We start from the raw sequence: 23,811 nt of genomic DNA on the forward strand, positions 1-23,811 counted from the left end.
GCGGTGGATGGCCGTATGAGCAGCTGGTGCATATCACAAGTCTAGGTTATGTGGCTACTGAGGCTAGGCAGACAATCTCTGAAGAATATTGATAATGTCTGGGTCACCCGTCTTGTAAAGACACTGTCCAGAAGAAGGCAATGGCAAACCACTTCCAAGAACAATGATGGCTAATAGACTCTAATAACCCACATCCTTTAACACAGTACATAATGATGATGATGTAACACACAGTCTTTAATCCTTTTAGCTTATAATATCAAATAAATTTGCCAAGAATAATCATGCTCATAAATAGAAGAGGATAAGAACAACTGCATAAAGGGGTTCTTCTCCACAGGCAGTGATCGTTAGAGATACTAGTGTATTTCAGGTGACCCCCTGCAGTTTGTGTACCATCCCAACCGTTCAACAGACGCCATTGCTGTCACCCTCCACCTGGCCCTAACCCACCTGGACAAAAAGGACAACGTACATTCGAATGCTGTTCATAGGCTTCAGTTCAGCAGTCAACACAATCATCCCTCAGAAACTGATTGGAAAGCTGAGCCTACTGGGCCTGAACACCTCCCTCTGCAACTGGATCCTAGACTTCCTAAATGGGAGACGTTAGTCAGTCCGGATCAGAGGCAGCATCTCCAACACCATCACACTGAGCACGGGGCCCCCCAGAGCACCCTGAGCAGCTGCATTACTGCCTGGTTCGGAAATTACACCATCTCAGATTGCAAGACTGTAGCGGATAGTGAGGTCACCTGAGAAGATCATCAGGGTCTCTCTTCCTGCCATTACAGACATTTACACTACATGCTGCATCCGCAAAGCAAACATCATTATGAAAGAACCCACATACCCCTTATACAAGTTCTTCTCCATCCTGCCATCTGGGAAAAGGCACAGAAGCATTCGGGCTCTCACGACCAGACTATGTAACAGTTTCTTCCCCCAAGCCATCAGACTCCTCAATACCCAAAGCCTGGACTGATACCAACTTACTGCCCTATTGTCTTGTTTATTATTTATTGTAATGCCTGCACTGTTTTGTGCATGTTATGCAGTCCTGGGTAGGTCCGTAGTCTAGTGTAGTTCTTACATAGTTCAGTGTAGTTTTTATACTGTTTCATGTAGCCCCATAGTCCTAAAAAACATTGTCTCATTTTTACTGTGTACTGTACCAGCAGTTATGGTCGAAATGACAATAAAAACTGACTTGACTTGACTTGAGACTCTACTGTCCACTACAAGGATACCATCAAAAATGGAAAAATGGAATGTGAACTCCTTTCAAGCTGGAGAATGTGAAGCAAGAAATTTGAAAGTCAACATCATGGGAATGTGTGAGACAAGGTGGAAAGGGACAGGATGTTTTGTTTCTGATGAATGCAAACTGATCTACCCAGGTGGTGATAAACAGGAACAAGGTGTGGGAATGATACTAGATGCTGAAAGAAGCAAAAGCTTTATGGGATACTGTGCATTATCAGTCACAGTTCTTCTGGTGAAATTCTGAGAACAACTTATGATCATTTAGTATATGCTTCAACATGTGAACTCTTTCTGGGTGAACCAAAGGTGTGTTTTTTTTTAAACAATCCAAAGACAATTTTACTCTGAGATCTTTGGGTATTGCAGGACTGCTCCGTCAGTGAGCTGCTTGTTGATCAGAATAGCTGGACTGGTGACGGTGTCAGAGCCGGTCAAGGTGTCGGAGGGGTTGGCCGAGGTTATCGGAGGAGCTCGCCTGTGTGATGGAGGAGCTGATCTGACTGCATGCTGTGTTGCTGCTGATATTCAGAAGCATTGGATTTGGTGCAGTATAACTGTGGGAGATTGTCTCGGGCATTTCAATTGCAATCGCAAGTTACTATTGTACAGTAATAATATAAGTTGCTACAGGCCTGTTACCCTTGTCTGTTGGAGGGACAGTCGACATGGGAACTGTGAAGCCACAGCTGAAGTGAGAACTAGGCCTCAAGCCTCGGGCTTGCCTGTTGCTGCATACTAGGTGAGAGAAGTGGAAGTGCTACACCATGGTTGAGCTCAACTGGGGCCTGGCCTTGCCTGTTAATGCTGCCCTTGCTTGTTTGAGTGATGGAATGACAGGCTGGATTTCATGCATCTGTTCACAGCCAGCAGGCTGTACTGAGTCACATACTGAGTAAAGAGAAACTCGAAAGTCTTGCAATAACAGGAAAATTGATGGAAGAAAAAGCTGCATGGCATTCATGAGTTACATCAGGGGATGGGCAGGCAAAAGTTTTGAAGAGCTTTTTACAACTTCTCAGATTGAAGACCATGATTGCCATGTCATACAACACGGCACATGATGATGATGAATATTACTTTGTTTTATTTTTGTGAGTTATATGCACTGTGTTGTGCACCTTGGTCATAGGAACTTTGTTTTGTTTGGCAGTATAAATGTGTACAGTTGAATGACAATAAACTGAACTTGATATGTGGCAAACCAGTGATGAAACTGAAGTTAAAATCCATGTTTATTCCTTATTACATATATGCAGATTTCATTGTTGCTTATGTTACAAATGCAACTTTTTACTTTTCAAAAATTACTTGTGACTGAGTCACATTTATCCTGTGCAGTGTTCTGCAAACCTTGTGCTTACTAAATAATGTATTTTTTTAAAATTACACTTGGGTATATGGTATTACCTGGACTTCTGATTTTTTTCCCCCCCTTTTTCCTCCTCACGAATAGCCTTGATGAAATCTGGAAGTTAATGCAAACTTGTATCCAGATATGACAATTGAAAGTGGCACTCAGTTCATGCTGACCTTAGATGTGTTGTACATGTACTACACAGCCATCCTGATGATTGGCACCTGTACAACTGGATGAAGTTCCATGCTACTATTAAATTCAAAAGTCCACTGTATGTACATATATTTGTTGCAGTGAATAGCAGAACTCCTCGCCCTTGCCCTCAACTCTCCCTCTCCCCTTTAATTTTTTTGTGTATTAGTCTTGTGTGCTCATCATGCCTTTCATTACAGTGCTGTGGTGGAATGGTGACCATATCAAATATTGTGCATTTCTGGCTTCTGGTCAAAGTCAGCTTGTGGATGTCTGTAAATATGAACCTTATTCATAACCCGGGGATGGCCTGTATTAGAAAAAGATAGAATTATGCTGTGCAGTTGTGATGGAGTAATTTCCCATATTTATGCAGTTTGTTTTCAGACTGCAATGTTCCAGTAGCAAGTTGTTTGAAAGTGGTATTCCTGAAGAGGGAGCAGATATTTGAAGTGTCCAGTAATACATTTAACGAATGGCCTGAAGATGTTGAACTTAGTAGAGCAGATGTGTTTCTAACAAGAAAACAAAATGGAATTATGGTCAACAACCATTGAGCTGTGGCAGTGCCCGCAGCAGCACAATTCAGCTGTAGTTGCCGTGATTAATTAGTATTTAGAAATATGCCATGCAGAACACACAAATGAAACTCTCAACTATGCACATGAGAGAAATACATTTTTTCTATCTAAACTTTAATCTCTAGACTGTTTTCATAAGAATGGTGCAGAATTCTGTATACATACTTTGATTATAAAAATACTTTGAATCTTTGAATTATTTCCTTTCAATTCTCCTGTAGAGTTTGGCCTTTTAACTTGGAACTGCTCAGTTTCAACTGGGTAATAAATGACTCTAAGAAATGTTAGTACTTTGTACACAATGTCTTTACACATTTAATTGTAGATCTGAGTTTTGCCAGAGCCAGATGTGAGCCTGTTTACTAAATATGCATAATGAAGGTTGGGAACAAATTAGATGTTCCAAAAGTAAAATATCCTCCACAATCAAAATGAAACACAAATAGCACTTTAGTTTACATTGAGATGCAAGAAGGAAGCAAAATTCTAATGCTTGTCAGTTGAATTTCGCTTAACTTCATGGTATAAATGGCTTCATACAATGCTGTCTGCGATTGCATCCTCCAAATTTTCATTTTATTTGTAACATTCAAGATGATACTTTCAAATTCTTTGTCGGTCCTAATTTGTTGAAGCAGTTACTCTGGGTAAAAACAAAAATCCTCCTTACTTCTGAAAGGTTGCTCCTCAATTTTGGGGCTGTGCCTTCGAGTTCTAGATACCTCCACCACCGGAAACATCCTCTCCACATCCACCCGATCTAGTCCTTTCAACATTCGGCAGGTTTCAATGAAACTCACTCACCGCCCCCCCCCCCCCCCGGCATTCTTGTGAATTTCACTGAGTGCAAGCCCAAGGCTGCCAAATGCTCCTCACATGTTAACCCCTTCATTCCTGGAATAATCCTCGTGAACCTCCTCTAGACTCTCTCCAAAGATGACACATCTTTTCTGAGATAAGGGGCCCAAATATGTTCCAAGTGCAGCCTGACTAGTGTCTTACAAAGCCTCAGCATTATCTCCTTGCTTTTATATTTTATTCCCCTTGAAATAAATGCCACCATTGTGTTTACCTTCTTTACCACAGACTCAAACTATAAATGAACCTTCTGGGAGTCTTGCACAAGAACTCCCAAGCCCTCTTAAGCTCATTTATGCTGAGTCTGACTGTCCACTCTTGGTGTGAGTTGATTTGTGTTATAATCCTTTTCATTACTAAAAACACTTTTTGCATTTTTACAACAATAATATTCTAACTCTTGAAATTTTCATTTTGCTTTGTTATCTTTTGATTTTTTAAATTAACTTTTGAAATTATTCTTTATAACAGGATTTCAGAAACATTGAACAACGTTGACAGCTTTGATAAATGACAAAGATGAGGTCTGGGGATTTTGACAAATGGCAAAGCTTCCAAAGGATGCCTAAGACTTGTGCACAGTACTGTAGTAATTTTATGTGAAACACCATGGTTTCCTTGGGTGCATAAGTGCAGGGAAAATACTCTTAAGTCCCGCCAAACTTGTGAGACTGAGACTGCTTTATCCCACTCCAAACACCGGTGTGTGTGGATGCTGTGTAATTGTCTACCCTGTTACAAATTAGTGCCATGAAATAACGCAGTACACTGCATTTGATTAAAAGAATTTATGAATCTTAACTAAAGGATTTATAAAGAATAACAAAAAGAAAAGGGCCCATTCTAATTAAACAGTCAAATGTGCTCAAATTGGAACTCATCTTGAACTTCACTGTCACTCGCGTGCTGGGCCCTGAGTCAGCATGAATGCCCACACCACCTTCTGAGTGTCGCTCGCAATCTGTCTTGAACAAATGGGTCTTCCACCCAATCATATGCTGTGACGGGTTCTGTCCAGTGTTGTATCTTGATCTCCTGCCGAACAGAAACCCAAACCCAACCTTCGTGTCCATCAGCAGAGAAACCTTCCCTTAATTTGATCAGCCTAATTGGATGGCACGCAATTCTCCTCATCTTTTATCTTGAACTATAACCCAAACAAATTGCTCTGACAGAACTGCCAAAATGAAATACATATAGCATAAAATGAAATGCATACAGTGTAATAATAAAAATGTGACCCAAGGCAATACATATGTATTGCACGTTTTTGCTGCTACAAAAGAAGATCGTGACGTATGTGAGTGATGATAAACCTGATTCTGATATGTTCTCTGTTGTAGACCGAGAGTTGGAAGAGGGTAGGGCAAGGGGAGTCATGGTTGGGAAAAGGGGCAGGGGAGGGGATGGAGCGAGAAGCACCAGAGACACATTCGGTAATGATGAATAAACCAATTATTTGAAATGAAATGACCATGCTTGGTGTCTCAAGGCTGGGTGTGTCTGCACCTGCACCACCCCCCCCCCACCCCTAGCACACCTTCCCTGCCACTTGTGTTACAAATGTGCCACAACTCTGAGGGGCCGAAGGGTACAAAGTCGCCCCCTCCTTTTAGAATCGCAAGATCGCTATTAATTCGGGTCTGGGACCCAGGAAATGAGAGAGAATCCACAAGGTTTTGGAATGTGTACTGACCTCAGCGAGACAAAGCCCCGGATAACGGCCGTTGTCTTTTGGAGACGGAATTGTGTATTGAGTACTGTACTATTCATTACGCCCTCAGGGGACAACCAGAGTGGGCTGGTTGAGGGATTGCATCATCCCAACCTGATTGACATCTGAGACCCCGTGAGTAAGGATAAAAGAGTGTCTGGGGAACAACCCCTTTAGACGCTCCAGGAGAAACGCTGGAAATCCCATGACAGCGTTTAATAGTGACAGCCGGTGGGGGCTCGTGTGCGTCCTCCCTTGCCAGGGTAGCAGGCTCATCACGGAAGAATGGTTTAGCTAAAGGAGAGGCCACAAGTGAACGGCCACACCAATGAGACTCCGACAGATCGAAATCATAAAAAGGAAAGCCGGCAAGTTTCTAAAAATCTCTCTCTCTCCAACAAAGGCTGCATCCTGAATGAACTGAGTGACTTTTATATTTCCATCGGACAATACATTATCCCCTAGACAATGATAGAGCTTACTTCTTATTGATTATTATTATACCCGCACTTTTAGATTTAGTATTGATGACGTATATTATCTGTATGTTTGCATTGATATTATTTTTGTGTATTTTTACCAATAAGTACTGTGAAAAATAGTATCATCAGACTTCAACGGACCTCTCCATTTTTGCTGCTAAGTGACCCAGTTACGGGGTTCGTAACACTTGTCTCACACCTCCTACTGCGGCGCATTCCCACCATCTTTTACTCTCACCAGATTTTCACTCTATCTTAACTTCACCTTGACAAATACAGTACTGTGGAAAAGTTATAGGCACTCTAGCTATATTTATGTGCCTAAGACTTTTGCACAGGAATGTGTACCAACCCTAATCTGCCTAGGGTTTTGCCATTTGAATGCCAGGGCTGTCAGAGCCAGCAAGACTGACGTCCCAATTTGGAGAAAGTAAACTTGGGTGAATGAGAAATGCAGATAGTAAGCAAACTCAGAAAATTCCTTGCTGTCAGGTTTTAAGTGTTTAAGTACATAATGCAGAGTAATAGTATGCACTAATGGTCTCCTTTAACCTGTTGATTGTGCATTCTTGTACGTATGTTTCAAATGTAGATTTTTAAAAAAATTGGCATTATACCTCTATTACCCATCGATGGACAAAACTTTCAGTTATCCAAAGTTTACATTTAGAGGCCCATGTCCTAAATTTGCTTGAGTTTTTAAAAAATTTCTTGGAAAACTCCCTCCACAATCAAATACTTGGAATGACACTTAATTCTTTGTTGAATCCAAGTTGTCTGGTGTGTGTTTTCACATTAGGATTAAAAGAGCTTGTCAGCCTTCAAAATTCGAAAAGCATTTATCAATTCTTGAATGATTAGAAATGAGTTTGTTTTAGCTTTTGTTTTAGACGGATTAAAAAAAAATCAAATTTAGTACAAGTTACATGTATCCCAAAGCCCTTTAAACTTATTAGTATCACCAAAAAAAAGTCCTCTATTAATACTTGGCAGTTTATGTTCCTTGCATTTTTATATTGTTTTATAATATAGTTTCAGCGGTGGAGGACCTCAGGGTTAGGAAATTTTCACAAATCAAACTTGACTATTTGCTGCTTAAGTTATATAACATTTTGGGCAAAATGCCTATTAGATAAGTAATAAGTGATAGCTATTTTCAACTAAATTTGCTTTTTGATCTGTAGAGTTGGGATTTGTTTGCTTAAATTGTTTGAATATATCATGAACAGTAAAATGCCAGATTCATGGTCACTAAGAGAAAGTTTCATGCTCAGGTATCGACTTAGTGGAATGGTACTTCCAGCTTTGAAAGAGTGGATGGAAAAATCTTTTGGAGCAAGTTTGGAGCACAAAACAACCCCAAGGGTAAGAATTTTCTAAGTTGACCTACTTTCAATATTTTATCAGTGTGCACCATGGACCCTGTTTATCATGAATTATTGATCCTTATAAAGCACAAGAAACACTCAGATGGTTTTCTAGATATTTTCCAGAAGAAAATATTTGTCTTTATCAAGCAAGATAAACATTTGTATTTTAACAATGCAGTTTATTATAGTCTGCCTTAAGTCATTTAAATTATGAGGGCCAAGTTTAGATGATCAATTTTTAAAATTGCAATTTTGCTCTGAAGTTTGCTGAAGTTTTACCAGAGATGTTAAACTGTATTTGCCTTTTTAAGACAAGCAGTTTTATAGAAATGAATAATACACTTTATTTTAAACTTTTGAAGACTACACCAAATTTGGAAGATCTTCCATTACCCATTCTAAATGAGGAATGTCTCAAAGATCTAAAAGATCTAGGAATCCCATTTTCACAAGATCCAGAGGATAGATTAATAAGATCCCATGGTAAGAAATACTGAAAAAAAATTATTTCCTCAATATATATATACACATATTATTTTGGGACTAACCAATATATTTTAAACACAGGCCACTGTTTACATGAGATATTTGCTCTACGTGAAGGCAAAGTTGAACGAGTTCCAGATGTTGTAATCTGGCCAAGTAAGTGTGATGTTTTGTTTATTAAATCAATTTCCAAGCAACACATACCTAGCAAAATGAAAAGCGAATGTGTAATTCTGGATAATAAAAAAATATGCTTCCATTTAAAAGTACCCCTATTCAAATAGCATTTTTCTAATGCTTCTGTGCTCCTCCTCCTTTGTTCCATAATGTATGAATCAATTGTAAGCCACCTTTACTGTTGAGGCTCTGCCATGGACACCTCTTCAGAGCCAAATTGGTTGAATGTAATCTTTTTTTCTTTACTTTCTCTGGCACTAATTGTGCCTATTAATTTTGTTTTACCAAAGTACCACATTTTCTCTGCTTTAAATATTTGTTTCTTTTTTCAACGTTTTGTGAATTGGTGATGAGAAGGTGTTTGACATAGTATTTTTGGGTTTAGCAATTTTTTTCATTAATTGAAGTAGAGGATGGTAGTGCTTTTCTACAAGAAACGTTTTCTTAAGCTTCTCTTGTAGTTCATGGGGAGCAGTTTGGGATGGGTTGTACAAGATCAACATTTACGAAAAACTTTGTTTTCCAGGTTGTCATTCTGATGTGGTCAAGATAGTAGAGCTAGCATCCAAGCACAATGTTTGCATCATTCCATTTGGCGGTAAGATTTTTATTTCTTAAGATATAACCATTTAACCATATAACAATCACAGCACGGAAACAGGCCATCTTGGCCCTCCTAGTCCGTGCCGAACCCTTAATCTCACCTAGTCCCACCTACCCGCACTCAGCCCATAACCCTCCACTCCTTTCCTTTCCTTTCACAGCTATCACTCTTTGAGTAAAGAAATACCCCCTCGTGTTTCCCTTAAACTTCTGCCCCCTAACTCTCAAATCATGTCCTCTAGTTTGAATCTCCCCTACTCTCAATGGAAACAGCCTGTTCACGACAACTCTATCTATCCCTCTCAAAATTTTAAATACCTCGATCAAATCCCCCCTCAACCTTCTACGCTCCAATGAACAGAGACCTAACTTGTTCAACCTTTCTCTGTAACTTAATTGCTGAAACCCAGGTAACATCCTAGTAAATCGTCTCTGCACTCTCTCTAATTTATTGATATCTTTCCTATAATTCGGTGACCAGAACTGCACACAATATTCCAAATTTGGCCTTACCAATGCCTTGTACAACTTTAGCATTACATCTCAACTTCTGTACTCAATGCTTTGATTTATAAAGGCCAGCGTTCCAAAAGCCCTCTTCACCACCCTATCTACATGAGACTCCACTTTCAGGGAACTATGCACAGTTATTCCTAGATCTCTCTGTTCCTCTGCATTCCTCAATGCCCTACCATTTACTCCGTATGTTCTATTTGGATTATTCCTGCCAAAATGTAGAACCTCACACTTCTCAGCATTAAACTCCATCTGCCAATGTTCAGCCCATTCTTCTAACCGGCATAAATCTCCCTGCAAGCTTTGAAAATCCACCTCATTATCCACAACACCTCCTACCTTAGTATCATCGGCATACTTACTAATCCAATTTACCACCCCATCATCCAGATCATTTATGTATATTACAAACAACATTGGGCCCAAAACAGATCCCTGAGGCACTCTGCTAGTCACCGGTCTCCATCCCGATAAACAATTATCCACCACTACTCTCTGGCATCTCCCATCTAGCCATTGTTGAATCCATTTTATTACTCCAGCATTAATTCCTAACGACTGAACCTTCTTAACTAACCTTCCATGTGGAACTTTGTCAAAGGCTTTGCTGAAGTCCATATAGACTACATCCACTGCCTTACCCTCGTCAAAATTCCTCGTAACTTCTTCAAAAAATTCAATAAGGTTTGTCAAACATGACCTTCCACGCACAAATCCATGCTGGCTACTTCTAATCAGATCCCGTCTATCCAGATAATTATAAATACTATCTCTAAGAATACCTTCCATTAATTTACCCACCACTGATGTCAAACTGACAGGTCTATAATTGCTAGGCTTCCTTCTAGAACCCTTTTTAAACAATGGAACCACATGAGCAATACGCCAATCCTCCGGCACAATCCCCGTTTCTAATGTCATATTAAAGATCTCCGTCAGAGCTCCTGCTATTTCTACACAAACTTCCCTCAAGGTCCTGGGGAATATCCTGTCAGGACCCGGAGATTTATCCACTTTTAAATTTCTTAAAAGCGCCAGTACCTCCACCTCTTTAATTGTCATAGGTTCCATAACTTCCTTACTTGTTTCCCACACCTTAGACAATTCAATATCCTTCTCCTTAGTGAATACCTTAGAGAAGAAATCATTCAAAATCTCTCCCATCTCCTTCGGTTCCACACATAGCTGACCACTCTGATTCTCTAAGGGGCCAATTTTATCCCTCACTATCCTCTTGCTTTTAATATAACTGTAGAAACCTTTCGGATTTACTTTCACCTTATTTGCCAAACCAACCTCGTATCTTCTTTTAGCTTTTCTAATCTCTTTCTTAAGATTCCTTTTACATTCTTTATATTCCTCGAGCAATTCCTTTACTCCATGCTGCCTATATCTATTGTAGACATCCCTCTTTTTCTGAACCAAATTTCTAATATCCCTTGAAAACCATGGTGCTCTCAGACCTTTAATCTTTCCTTTCACCCTAACAGGAACATAAAGATTCTGTACCCTCATAATTTCACCCTTAAATGACCTCCATTTCTCTATTACATCCTTCCCATAAAACAACTTGACCCAATCCACTCTCTCTAAATCCCTTCACATCCCCTCAAAGTTAGCCTTTCTCCAATCAAAAATCTCAACTCTAGGTCCAGTCCTGTCCTTCTCCATAATTATATTGAAGCTAATGCTATTGTGATCACTGGACCCAAAGTGCTCCCCAACACATACATCTGTCAACTGACCTATCGCATTCCCTAACAGGAGATCCAACACTGCCCCATCTCTAGTCGGTACTTCTATGTATTGTTGCAAAAAACTATCCTGCACACATTTCACAAACTCTAAACCATCCAGCCCTTTTACAGAATGAGCTTCCCAGTCTACGTGTGGAAAATTAAAATCTCCCACAATCACCACCTTGTGTTTACTACAAATATCTGCTATCTCCTTGCACATTTGCTCTTCCAACTCACGCGCCCCATTAGGTGGCCTATAATACACTCCTATCAGTGTTACTACACCTTTCCCATTCTTCAATTCCACCCAAATGGCCTCCCTAGAGGAGCTCTCTAATCTATCCTTCCAAAGCACCGCCATAAGATTTTCTCGGACAAGCAATGCAACACCTCCTCCTCTGGCCCCTTCTACTCTATCACACCTGAAGCAACTAAATCCAGGAATATTTAGTTGCCAATCACACCCTTCCTGCAACCATGTTTCACTAATAGCTACAACATCATAATTCCAGGTATCAATCCACGCTTTAAGCTCATCCACGTTTCTTACAATGCTCCTAGCATTAAAATAGATACATTTAAGATACTCTCCATCTCCTCCTCTCTTTCCATCTCTAACAATGCATTCAAATTTATTATCCTTTTCTTTCTTCTCCCCTACATCTTCGGGCTGAGCGCATCCCTTCTTCATCACCTGCCTTTCACCCCTCACACACTGTCTATTTACTTGCTCCACTGGTGAACTAACCTCCTCTCCCATAGTCTCCCGCCCCCCCCCCATCTTACTAGTTTGAAGTCCGCCCTGTAGCCCTAGCAAACCTCCCCGCTAGGATATTGGTCCCCCCACGATTCAAGTGTAACCCGTCCTTCTTGAACAGGTCACTCCTGCCCCAGAAGAGGTCCCAATGATCCAGAAACTTGAATCCCTGCCCCCTGCTCCAATCCCACAGCCACGCATTCATCCTCCACCTAATTCTATTCCTACTCTCATTGTCGCGTGGCACAGGCAGTAATCCCGAGATTACTACCTTTGTGGTCCTTCTTCTTAACTGCCTTCCTAACTCCCTATACTCTCGTTTCAGGACCTCTTCCCCTTTCCTTCCTCTGTCATTGGTACCTACATGCACCACGACCTCTGGCTCTTCACCCTCCCACTTCAGGATATCTTGGACGCGATCAGAAACGTCCCGAACCCTGGCACCAGGGAGGCAAATTACCATCCGGGACTCCCGGTCACCTCCACAGAAACGCCTGTCTGAGCCCCTGACTATTGAGTCCCCTATTACTATGGACCTCTTTCTTCTAACCCTACCCTTCTGAGCTACAGGGCCGTCCTCTGTGCCAGAGGCTCGGCCACTGTCACTCCCACCAGGTAGGCTGTCCCCCCCAACAGTACTCAAACATGAGTACTTATTGTCAAGGGGTACAACCACTGGGGTACTCTCTAGTACCTGCCTCTTCCCCTTTCTGACTGTAACCCACCTATCTGCCTCCCGTGGTCCCGGAGTGACCACCTGCCTGTAACTCCTCTCTATCACCTCCTCACTCTCCCTGACCAGGCGAAGGTCATCGAGCTGCAGCTCCAGTTCCCTAACTCGGTCCCTCAGGAGCTGCAGTTCGGCGCACCTGGCGCAGATGTGGACGTCTGGGAGGCTTGGAGACTCCAGGATCTCCCACATCCGACACTGAGAACAACAAGCTGCCCTCACACTCATACCTCCCAAATAACTGAAAATACAAGAACTAAAAGATGAGCCTACTGTGCCCTCTTCCGCCTAAGCCCTCTGAGCCCAAGCCCTACACTCTGCGCCCGGCTCACTCCGCTGCCCACAAACGAAGCTGCCTGCTTCTTAAGGCGGCGTTCTTTATATATCTTCCCTCCTTCCCGGGCCTCCTTCACACGCCTGCGCAGTCCCGCCTCTCAGAACTCCGATCTGAGAAGCAATTGGACAATTTGAAAATGGCCGCCGTCGCACTTCCTCTCAAGCCTCGCTGTCCTCTTCCAAAAGAGAACTACCTCACTCAGTATCTCCTTTATATATTTTCCCTCCTTCCCCGGCCTCCTTCACGCGCCTGCGCAGTCCCGCCTCTCAGAACTCCGATCTGAGAAGCAATTGGACAATTTGAAAATGGCCGCCGCCGCACTTCCTCTCAAGCCTCGCTGTCCTCTTCCAAAAGATAAACATTTAAATTTTAGAATTAAATTGTAATTGGCTCAACCTAATTAAATAATCTTGAAGCAGGTCAGTTTTTCAAAATTTTCATCTTTTATGCAGCTTTAACATTCAAAAAATTTGTATTGTTTAATAACTTAATGACTTGTATTCCTCAATGTGGTCTAAACAATGTTTCTGGGAGAATGTCTTTATTAATTACTTGTAGTTACTTTCAAGTTAATATAGCATTCAAGGAATAAAATAATTATATTGAAAGCAGTTTTGTATATTTGTACCTTTTGTTGCTTAAAATTAGTTTGCTATTCGTGGAATGGTAGTGTAGTGGCTGGTGTGATGCTTTGCGACATCAGTATTACAGGATTCAGTTCCCACTATTGTCTTTGAGGAGTTTGTATGTACTGTCTTTGACCACCTATGTTTCCTCTGAGTGCTCCGGTTTCCTCCCACATTGTAAAGATGTACAGGTTAGTAAGGGTTAATAAGTTGTGAGCATGCTATGCTGAAGCTAGCAGCTTTGCCACACTTGCAGGCTACCCCCAACAGATCTTCAGCCTTTGTTCACTGTTGACACAAACTATGTGTTTTACTGTATATTTCAATGTACATAGGACAAATAAAGCTTTAACTCTTTAAATCCTTAATTTGCCTATGTCAAGAAAGGTAAAATATTTCTACTCGTTATCTGTTCTAGTAATTTACACAGTTTAACTGGTTTTGCAATGAGTTGAAGTTTCCTATTAGTTTAACTACATTGGTATACGTACTCAACTAATCCGGTAATTTAATTACTTTCTTTATGATTGTTGTTATATTTCCACTTTGCATTTCAGGAGACATGTTGTGAAGGTGTGGTTACATCTTGAGTATTGCAGAGAACCACTGTGCTCATTACTCAAGCTGCTTTAAATTTCTTTGTAGAAATTAACTTTAAAACAAATTATAAACTTTCTTTTTATTCCAGTGTTTCTTTTTTAAACCATTTTACTGATCTTAAATGGTATTATAATATATTGACCTGCTTTCCCAATTTGAAATGTATAATGCAGATGAGTGATGCAAGTTAATTTGAGGGAAGTTAAAAGAGTGTAAATTATGTCATGGAATAGGAACTTCTGGTACTGGACATGAAGTGTTACTGAGAAAACATGTACTTGGGGCTATAATTTTCCATAAGATGTTTATCTGGTATATGTTTTTGTGTGCTATGCAATGTTAAGCAACTTCGAATTTTTGGCATCTAAAAGACTGTAAGCTTTGTGCTATTGACCTTGGATCTACTGCTTTTCTGAGTCGTGGAGAAGCACACTGACAAACTGTATTCATATAGGGAGCAGAAAGTGAATGCCAGGAATAGACCTCTGTAGAGAGAAGTAAACTAGATTAGAAAAATAAAATAAGAATGAAAGGAAATACAATTGGGGGAATGTGGAAGAATTTGGGCAGGGAGGAGACATGAGGGATCAAAATAGAAAATATTCGAGTAGATATTGATGCCAGTGTTCATAAGGCAATATTTAAATCTGAAAAATTATACTGAATGTGGGTTTCTTAAGCTCTGTGAGCTATGTCGTTGGGTCATTATATTCTTTCATTCTTGTTAGATTCCTAAAATGTAAAATTCATGTTCTGATAGCAAATCCATGGAAAGCTCATTTGTTTAAATCAGGTGCTTTTGAAGTAGGTCTTACTGCCGTTGTTCTGAGCAAATTCCTGTGTTTTCTACCTTGTTCAATATTTTTTCCTGCTACATGTTGACCTTTGAGTTAGTGATGAACATTTAATTATAAAACTTATCTGTGCAAGCCTGAGGTTTCGTGAATCTGGCGGTGTTAATTTCTCTCACAGCACTAAATACTTTGTTAATTTCATTAATTCAGCAGAAAGCATTTTATACCACTCCTTTGCTCTTTGGTTAAATTCTAGTTTTTTTCATGTATACTAATTACATGTAATGCTCTTCTCTGAATTGTGATAGTTGCCCTATGGGTATATAGTAAAACAGCAGATTTAGACTTCCAATGTTAGATACTGTCCTTGGGAAGTGGTGACAATGGTAAAGTTGCATTTGTTTCCTGTTCCTTGTATTGCTGATAATTACAGCATAGTTTTCAATATCAGTAAAATGAAAGAGCTAGTTATCGACTTCAGGAAGGGGGCTGGTGTACATGCTCCTGTTTAAATCAATTGTTAAGAGGGTTGAGTGTTTCAGGTTCTGAGGGGTGAACATCACCTACTGGTTCAACCACATTGACACCACAGCCACTTAAGTACACAATTGCCTCTACTTTCTTAAAGGGTAAAGAAATCAGCCATGCTCCCTTTGACCCTCACTAATCTTTAGTAATACATCACAGATGCATCATGGCAAGGTATGGCAGCTGCTGTGCCCGTGACTGCAAGAAACTAGAAAGTTGTTGACATAGCTCAGCACATCACAGAAATAAACCTTTTCTCCATGGACTCTGTCTACACTACTTGTTGCCTTGGTAAAACGACGAGTCTGATCAAAGACCTCACACACTCCAGGAACATAGAAAAACCTGAAAGCTCATACTACCAGTCTCAAGGATAGCTTCTATCTGGCTGTTGTAAGAGGATTGAATGTTTCCTTAGTACAATTAGATATATTCTTGACCTCACTGTACTTCGTTATAACCTTGCACTTTATTGTTTACCTGTTCTGTATTTTCTTTGTAAGGGTAACACTTTGTTTTACACTTTGTTATTGCTTCAGCTTGTACTATCACAGCGCACTGTCGTAATGAATCAATCTATATCAACAATATGCAAGATAAGTGACATATCTTCGGTACCTGTGACATTAATAATATGCCAATACCTCTGGTTTCCCTCCAAGTCTTACACAATTCTAGTTTACAAGTACTTTGCTGCAACTTTATTGCTGCTGGGTTTGTATTGTAGAATTTTAGCATAGCTTTTCTAGGAGGACTACATTAAATTAGAGTATTGCCATGCCACTACCTTGGATAGGTAGTAAGTGCTGACCTTGCTAGTAATGCCCTAATCCCTTTTGCAACAGCCCATTGTTTCCTGATTAACTGTGTACCTCTTGATTTCTTTAATATCCTATAATCTATGGTTCTCTTCCTTGAAAATAACCCAATGACTGAGTCTTCACAACCACCTTGGGACAGATATCCAATAATTTATTACCCTTTGGGTGAAAATCCTTTTCTCGTCTACTTTCAATATGATTTTCCTTATTTTGAGACTGATAGCAATCATGTTGGCCACTGGAAGTACTTGCCCCTTATCTACATTGCCACACTTTACAGCACCAGTGATTAATATTCTTTCTAAGGTGTGTGCGTGCACACAAAAGTTTGTTGCCCTCTACCTCGTTGGCATGTTAAGTATATTCTGTGAATGTACACAATCACATTTCCTTTTCCTGTTTCTGTTGGGGAAGGTGTTGACATCATGGAGTTTGTGATGATTTGTCTGCAGATTTTAGAACTGGTTTATTTATATTGCTTTTATCGAAGAAATTATTGATCCACTATGTCGAATTCCAAAGAAACAAAGGGCATAAAACATAAGAGAATGGCTAGTTCATTTAAAGCAGAATGGCTTAATGAAACATTAGAAACCGCTACACCAAAAGCTCATGAGGTCGGGAACATGCAGCTACGAGAAGTATTTATGTACAATACAGAAACTAGTGTTACCTGTGTGTATTGTTGTGATGCAAAAGTTGCTGGAGAACTTGCAAGTGGGAAGAAGTGGAGTGATAATTGGAAACTTGACTTTTAAAGGCATCATTTAGTAAGCAAATCACATATGGACGGTGTATAAAAGCTCTGGCGAGAAAATCCTTCATTATCCTCTACACGCCTGCTGCGTATGTTTTGTGAGCATGCAGATGAATGAGAGTGAAAACTATCAAACCCAGAGGAAATCAAAGCTCATTGATAGGTATTTTATTTCTTTTGAACGATGAACAACAAACTGGACTTGGTAGTTTATTATCCTAGAATAACTTAAGGTTCACTTCCACCTATAAATTCAGTGGGCTCATGTTTTTGTCAGTGGAAAAAAAATTGCACAGCTCAAGATTAGAGGGAATACTGCCTGCGATCGAGGTTTAATTCTTGCTGCTGATTTGTAAGATATTTGTATGTTCTTTTCATAGTGTGGGTTTCTTCTGGATACATTTTTCTACTTTTGTGTGGCTTTCTTGTGGTTCTCTGGTTTCCTCCCATGTTCCAGAGATGTATGGTTAGGGCTATTAAGTTGTGGACATCCTATGTTGGAGCTGGAAGCTTGGTAAAACTTATGACTGCCTCTGCCACATCTTTGGGGCAAACAGTGCATTTCACTGTTTCAGTGTACATGTGACAAATAAAGCTGATCTTTAACTCCTGAAGAATTTTGTATATTTCTGCGTGATCCTAATTCATTTTCTGAGTTCTATAGTGTATAATGCAATAATCTTTTCTGCTCCATTGTACTTGTGCATCACCTTATGTTTTAACACAGGACTTAAAAGTATTTCTCACAACACACGAGACCACTGCTATACTAAGATGAGGAAATACCTATCAATCCATGTCCGGACCGCATTTCAGGAAATCTGATCACTTAGCTGTCCTTCTCCTACCTGCATACAAGCAGCAGCTAAAGGGCAAGGCTCTGGAGATTAGGGCAAAAAGAGGTAGTTGTGGGAGGCAAAGGAGTGGCTGTCAGATTGGTTTGAGTCGGTGAACTGGGCCGTATTCAAGGACTCATCTGTGGATCTGAATGAATACACCATGGTTGTTGCGGACTTTATAAAAACAATTGTAGATGAGTGCATCTGTACAAAATCAATCAGGGTCTTCCCCAACCAGAAGCCTTGGATGAACCATAACATCTGTAATCTGCTAAGGGTCAGTTCAGAGGCATTCAAGTTTGGCAACCAAAGAAATAACAAGAGGGGCAGATATGATCTCTGGAAAGCCATCTCATGGGCAAAATGGCAATTCCAGACTAAACTTGAATCAACAAAGGATGCTTGACAGCTGTGGCAGGACTTGGATTCTGTTACCTCTAACAAAGTGAAATCGAGTGATATAGGTGACAACAAGGCTTCACTTCCAAATGAACTTGATGCCTTACATGCTTGCGTTGACCGTCAAACCATGGAGGAACCATCACAAATTCCCACAGTCCCTGATGACCCTGTGATTTCAGTCTGTGAGGCAAGTGTATCTTTCAGAAGGATGAACCCACGGAAAGCATCCGACTCAGATGGAGTTCCTGGCGAAGGACGAAAGTCTGTCCTGATCAACTGGCTGGGGTGTTGATGAGATCTTTAATCTCTCCCTTCTGCAGTCTGAGGTTTCAAGCAGGCTTCAGTTATACTGGTGCCTAAGAAGAACATGGTAACCTGCCTCATTGACTATCATCCAGTAGAGATTACATCCTTGGTGATGAAGTGTTTTAAGAGGTTGATGATGAAACACTTCAACTCCTGCCTGAGAAGTGACTTGGATCAGCTCCATTTTGACCACCAGCACAACAGGTCCACAGCAGATGCGATCTCATTGGCTCTTCACTCAACCCTGGAACATCTGGACAGCAAGGATACTTTTTATCAACTACATCTCAGCATTCAATACTATCATACCCTAATAAGTAATCAATAAGCTTCAAGACCTTGGCCTCAATACTTTCTTCATCCATCATCAGGGACCCCCACCACCCAGGACATGCTCTCTTCTCACGACTCACACTGTTAAATTCAGGAACACTTACTACCCCTCAACCATCAGGCTCTTGAACCAGTGGGATAACTTAATTGAACTTCACTCACCCCCATCACTGAACTGTTCCCACAAACTCAATTTCAAGGACTCTTCACCTCATGTTCTCGATATTTATTGCTTTATTTTCATTATAATTTCTTTTTTCCTTTTTGTATTTCCAGTTTGTTTTTTGCACACTGTTGGTGTGGTCTTCATTGATTCTTTTATGGTAATTGGATTTATTGAGTATGCCTGCAAGAAAATTAATCTCGGGCTTGTATATGGGGACATATGTATTTTCATAATAAATTTACTTTGTACTTTGCATATGGTCACTATTGGAGCTTAAACCATTAAAGAAGGTTATAGGATCATTTTTGGGCTGGTCTATTAAGAGGATAGATGAGAAGGTACAAAGAGGTGTGAAGAAAAGCTAAATAAAGTTCAAAAGTAAACTTCTTATCAAAGTATGTATATGTTACCATATACTACCTTGAGATTCTACCTTGCAGACATTTACAGGAAAAAAATACAATAAAGCAAAAACTGACAAGCAACCAAGATGGAGAAGAAGTGCCAATAACAATAATGCTGAGAACAGGAGTTGTAAAGAGTCTTTGAAAGTGAGTTTATAGGTTGTAGAATCAAATCAGAATAGAGGTGAGTGAAGTTATCCACATCGGTTCAGGAGCCTAATGAATGTAGGGTAATAGTTGTTCCTGAATCTGATGCTGTGGAACCCAAGGCTTCTGTACCTCCTGTCCCAATGGCAGTAGCTAGAAAAGGATGTAGTCTAGGAGAATATTTCCACAGATCCATAAAAGTATTAGAATTGGTTAATAAGCTGTTTAAAAATGTATATGTGAAGCTACACAGCACTGGTTAGGGCATACCTTGAGCACTGGGAATAGACCTGGTCGCTGCATTGTTGGGAAAATGCTGACTGAAAAAGTCCTGATGGGGAAAATGTTATTACACTGGAGAGTAGAGAGATTTTCCAGGAATGGAAAATTTTCGGTACGAAGAATGATTTGTTAAACTGGAGCAGAGAACAGAGAAGATTGATAGGTGGTTTAATTGCAGTGTATAAAATCGTGTGAGGTTTTTGTAGGATAAATAGAACGCCTTGTTTCCCTTAAGACGTCAAACTGGCAGGCACATATTTGATTGGAATTGCTTGAAGGATTAGAGCAATCAATGTTGATATTAAAGCACACCATGACAATTGGGTCTTGCCTCTTCCATTTTATTTTTGAAGAAAAGATACTTTCAATTTTAACATTGGTAGGCAGCATAAACTTTAAGGGTTGCACTCGAGGCTGCATGGAGTACTATCTGTTCCCCTGGTTATTCTGGTCTCTGCAATATTTCTTTTCCATCCTCATCGCTAAATGATCTTGTATATTACAGCGCTATAGTTTTCCAGTTTTCCTCAAGCCTCAGGCTTGTTTGTTGCTGCAGACCAGGTGAGAGATGTGGAAGCACTATGGCGTGGTTGAGCTTGACTCAGGCCTGGCCTCGCCCATCAGTGCCTTCCCATGTCTGAGCAGTGGAATGACAGGCTGAATTGCTTGCGTCTGTACACTGCTGAGAGACTGTACCATCAATTGCTGAGCATTGTCACTCAGTGTCTTGGACTATATATATTTTTTTTCCCAAGTGAATATGCTTCTTTGCTTGATGTTTTGAATTACATTACTTGCTTTTTTGAATGCTTTCCTCTTTAGCCACAGAGGAACACTGTCTTGTTCAGCTGTATCTATGAAAAGGGGGGAGGCGGTTTCATTGTGGGGGCTTGTCTGGGATTGAATTTGTTGAATGCTGTGTGATTGCCCGAAGAATTGATTGTGGGTTTTTGGTCCAGCCTGTGTTAAGCTATTGTCCAGGAAAGTGATTAACATATGTGCCGCAGGGGTTAAGCATTGGTATGATTCAAGGAGATTACCTACAGCTAATGCTTGTGGTCTAAGCAGGGTGGATAGCTGCAGCCAAGGTGCAATGTTGCTTAGGGTTTTAAGCACTGTTAAATCATAAAGAAAAGATACGATCATGGAGCAGTAATTTGACCAAACAGACGGGAAAGTCCAGACCAGCGCTGATGTAACGGGAGTGGATTTGCCTGGTACCATTGGGGTCCCGGGAGAGGCATCCATACTTTCCAAGGAAAGGGGAGTGTAGATGAGAATGCCGAATTGGAAGCTGAGTTTCCAGTAGCTGAGGACAGAGATTTTAAAGACAAGTTGCTCTTGTTTCTGCAGAGCAAGGGGAATCAGAATCAGGTTTATTATCACCAGCATGCGATGTGAAATTTGTTAACTTAGCAGCAGCAGTTCAATGCAATACATAATCTAGAAGAGAGAGAGAAAAAAAGTAAGATAAAACATAATAATAAATAAACAAGTAAATCAATTACATATATTGAATAGATTGTTAAAAATGCAAATATATTAAAAAAGTGAGGTAGTATCCAAAGCTTCAAAGTCCATTCAGGAATCTGATGGCAGAGGGGAAGAAGCTGTTCCTGAATGGCTGAGCGTGCTCCTTCAGGCTTCTGTATCTCCTGCTTGATGGTAACAGTGAGAAAAGGGCATGGCCTGGGTATTGGAGGTCATTAATAATGGACACTGCCTTTCTGAGACACTTCTCCTCAAAGGTGTCCTGGGTACTTTGTAGGCTAGTACCCAAGATGGAGCTGGCTAGATTTACAACCTTATGCAGCTTCTTTCAGTCCTGTGCAGTAGCCCTTCCATACCAGACAGTGATGCAGCCTGTCAAAATGCTCTCCACGATACAACTATAGAAGTTTTTGAGTGTGTTTTTTGACACGCTAGATCTCTTCAAACTCCTCAAAAAGTATAGCCGCTGTCTTACCTTCTTTATGACTACATCAGTGTGTTGGGACCAGGTTAGATCCTCAGAGATCTTGACAGCCAGGAACTTGAAGCTGCTGTCTCTCTCCACTTCTGATCCCTCTATGAGGATTGGCAGACAGACATACTTTTTTGATCCTAAGGGAAATTGGGTTTTGTTACAGTCGCACCAACCAAGAATAGTATAGCAATATAAAACCATAAATAATTAAATAATAGTAAGTAATTTATTTCAAGTTGAAATAAGTCCAGGACTAGCTTATTGGCTCAGGGTGTCTGACACTCCGAGGGAGGAGTTGTAAAGTTTGATGGCCGCAGGCAGGAATGACTTCCTATGACACTCAGTGTTGCATCTCGGTGGAATGAGTCTCTGGCTGAACGTACTCCTGTGCCTAACCAGTACATTATGGAGTGGATGGGAGACATTGTCCAAGATGGCATGCAACTTGGACAGCATCCTCTTTTCAGACACCACCGTCAGAGAGTCCAGTTCCAACCCCACAACATCACTGGCCTTACGAATGAGTTTGTTGATTCTGTTGGTGTTTGCTACCCTCAGCCTGATGCCCCAGCACACAACAGCAAACATGATAGCACTGGCCACCACAGACTCATAGAACATCCTCAGCATCCTCCGGCAGATGTTTAAGGACCTCATTCTCCTCAGGAAGTAGAGACAGCTCTGACCCTTCTTGTAGACAGCCTCTGTGTTCTTTGAACAGTCCAGTTTATTGTCAATTTGTATCCCCAGGTATTTAATCCTTCACCATGTCCACACTGACCCCTTGGATGGAAACATTCAAGGTTACCAAGATTGGTATGGTTCCTTCATCTTACCCTTCCTGAAGTCCACAATCAGCACTTTTGTCTTACTGACCTTGAGTGCCAGGTTGTTGCTGCGGCACCATTCCACTAGTTGGCATATCTCACTCCTGTGTGCCCTTTTGTTAGTAACTGAGATTCTACCAACAATGGTTGTATTATCAGCAAATTTGTAGATGGTATTTGAGCTATGCCTAGCCACACAGTCATGTGTATGGAGAGAGTTGAGCGATGGGCTAAGAACCCACCTGAGGTGCACTAGTGTTGATCGTTAGCGAAGAGGATATGTTATCACCAATCCGCACAGGCTGTAGTCTTCCAGTTAGGAAGTTGAGGATCCAATTACAGAGGGAGGTACAGAGGCCCAGGTTCTGCAACTTCTCAATGAGGATTGTGGGAATGATGGTATTAAACGCTGAGCGATAGTTGATAAACAGCATCCTGATGTAGGTGTTTTTGTTGTCTATGTGGTCTAAAGCCGTGTGAAGAGCCATGGAGATTGTGTCTGCTGTTGACCTATTGTGATAATAGGCAAATTGCAATAAGTCCAGGTCCTTGCTGAGGCAGAATTTCAGTCTAGTTGTAACCAACCTCTCAAAAGCATTTCATCACTGTCAATGTAAGTGCTACCAGGCGATAGTCATTAAGGCAGCCCATATTATTCTTCTTAGGCACTGGTATAATTATTGCCTTTTTGAAGCAAGTGGGAACTTCTGCCCGTAGCAATGAGAGGTTGAAAATGTCCTTGAATACTCCCGCTAGTTGGTTGGCACAGGTTTTCAGAGCTTTACCAGGTACTCTATTGGGACCTTCCGCCTTGCAACGGTTAACTCTCTTTCAAGACAGTCTAACAT

The 23,811-nt window shown here is 40.7% G+C and overlaps 1 protein-coding gene across 1 annotated transcript in view; it reads left to right on the top strand.

The window, feature by feature from the left end:
* agps (alkylglycerone phosphate synthase) overlaps positions 1-23,811 on the top strand; it is a 170,182-nt gene that overhangs the window by 46,759 nt on the left and 99,612 nt on the right. The window contains exons 3-6 of the mRNA XM_059966752.1: positions 7,725-7,815; positions 8,183-8,303; positions 8,388-8,462; positions 9,010-9,081. Coding sequence (XP_059822735.1) covers positions 7,725-7,815; positions 8,183-8,303; positions 8,388-8,462; positions 9,010-9,081 — 359 coding nt within the window. The remainder of the gene's footprint in view (positions 1-7,724; positions 7,816-8,182; positions 8,304-8,387; positions 8,463-9,009; positions 9,082-23,811) is intronic.

Source organism: Hypanus sabinus, chromosome 4 (genome assembly GCF_030144855.1).
Source record: "Hypanus sabinus isolate sHypSab1 chromosome 4, sHypSab1.hap1, whole genome shotgun sequence".
Classification (NCBI taxonomy): Eukaryota; Metazoa; Chordata; class Chondrichthyes; order Myliobatiformes; family Dasyatidae; genus Hypanus; species Hypanus sabinus.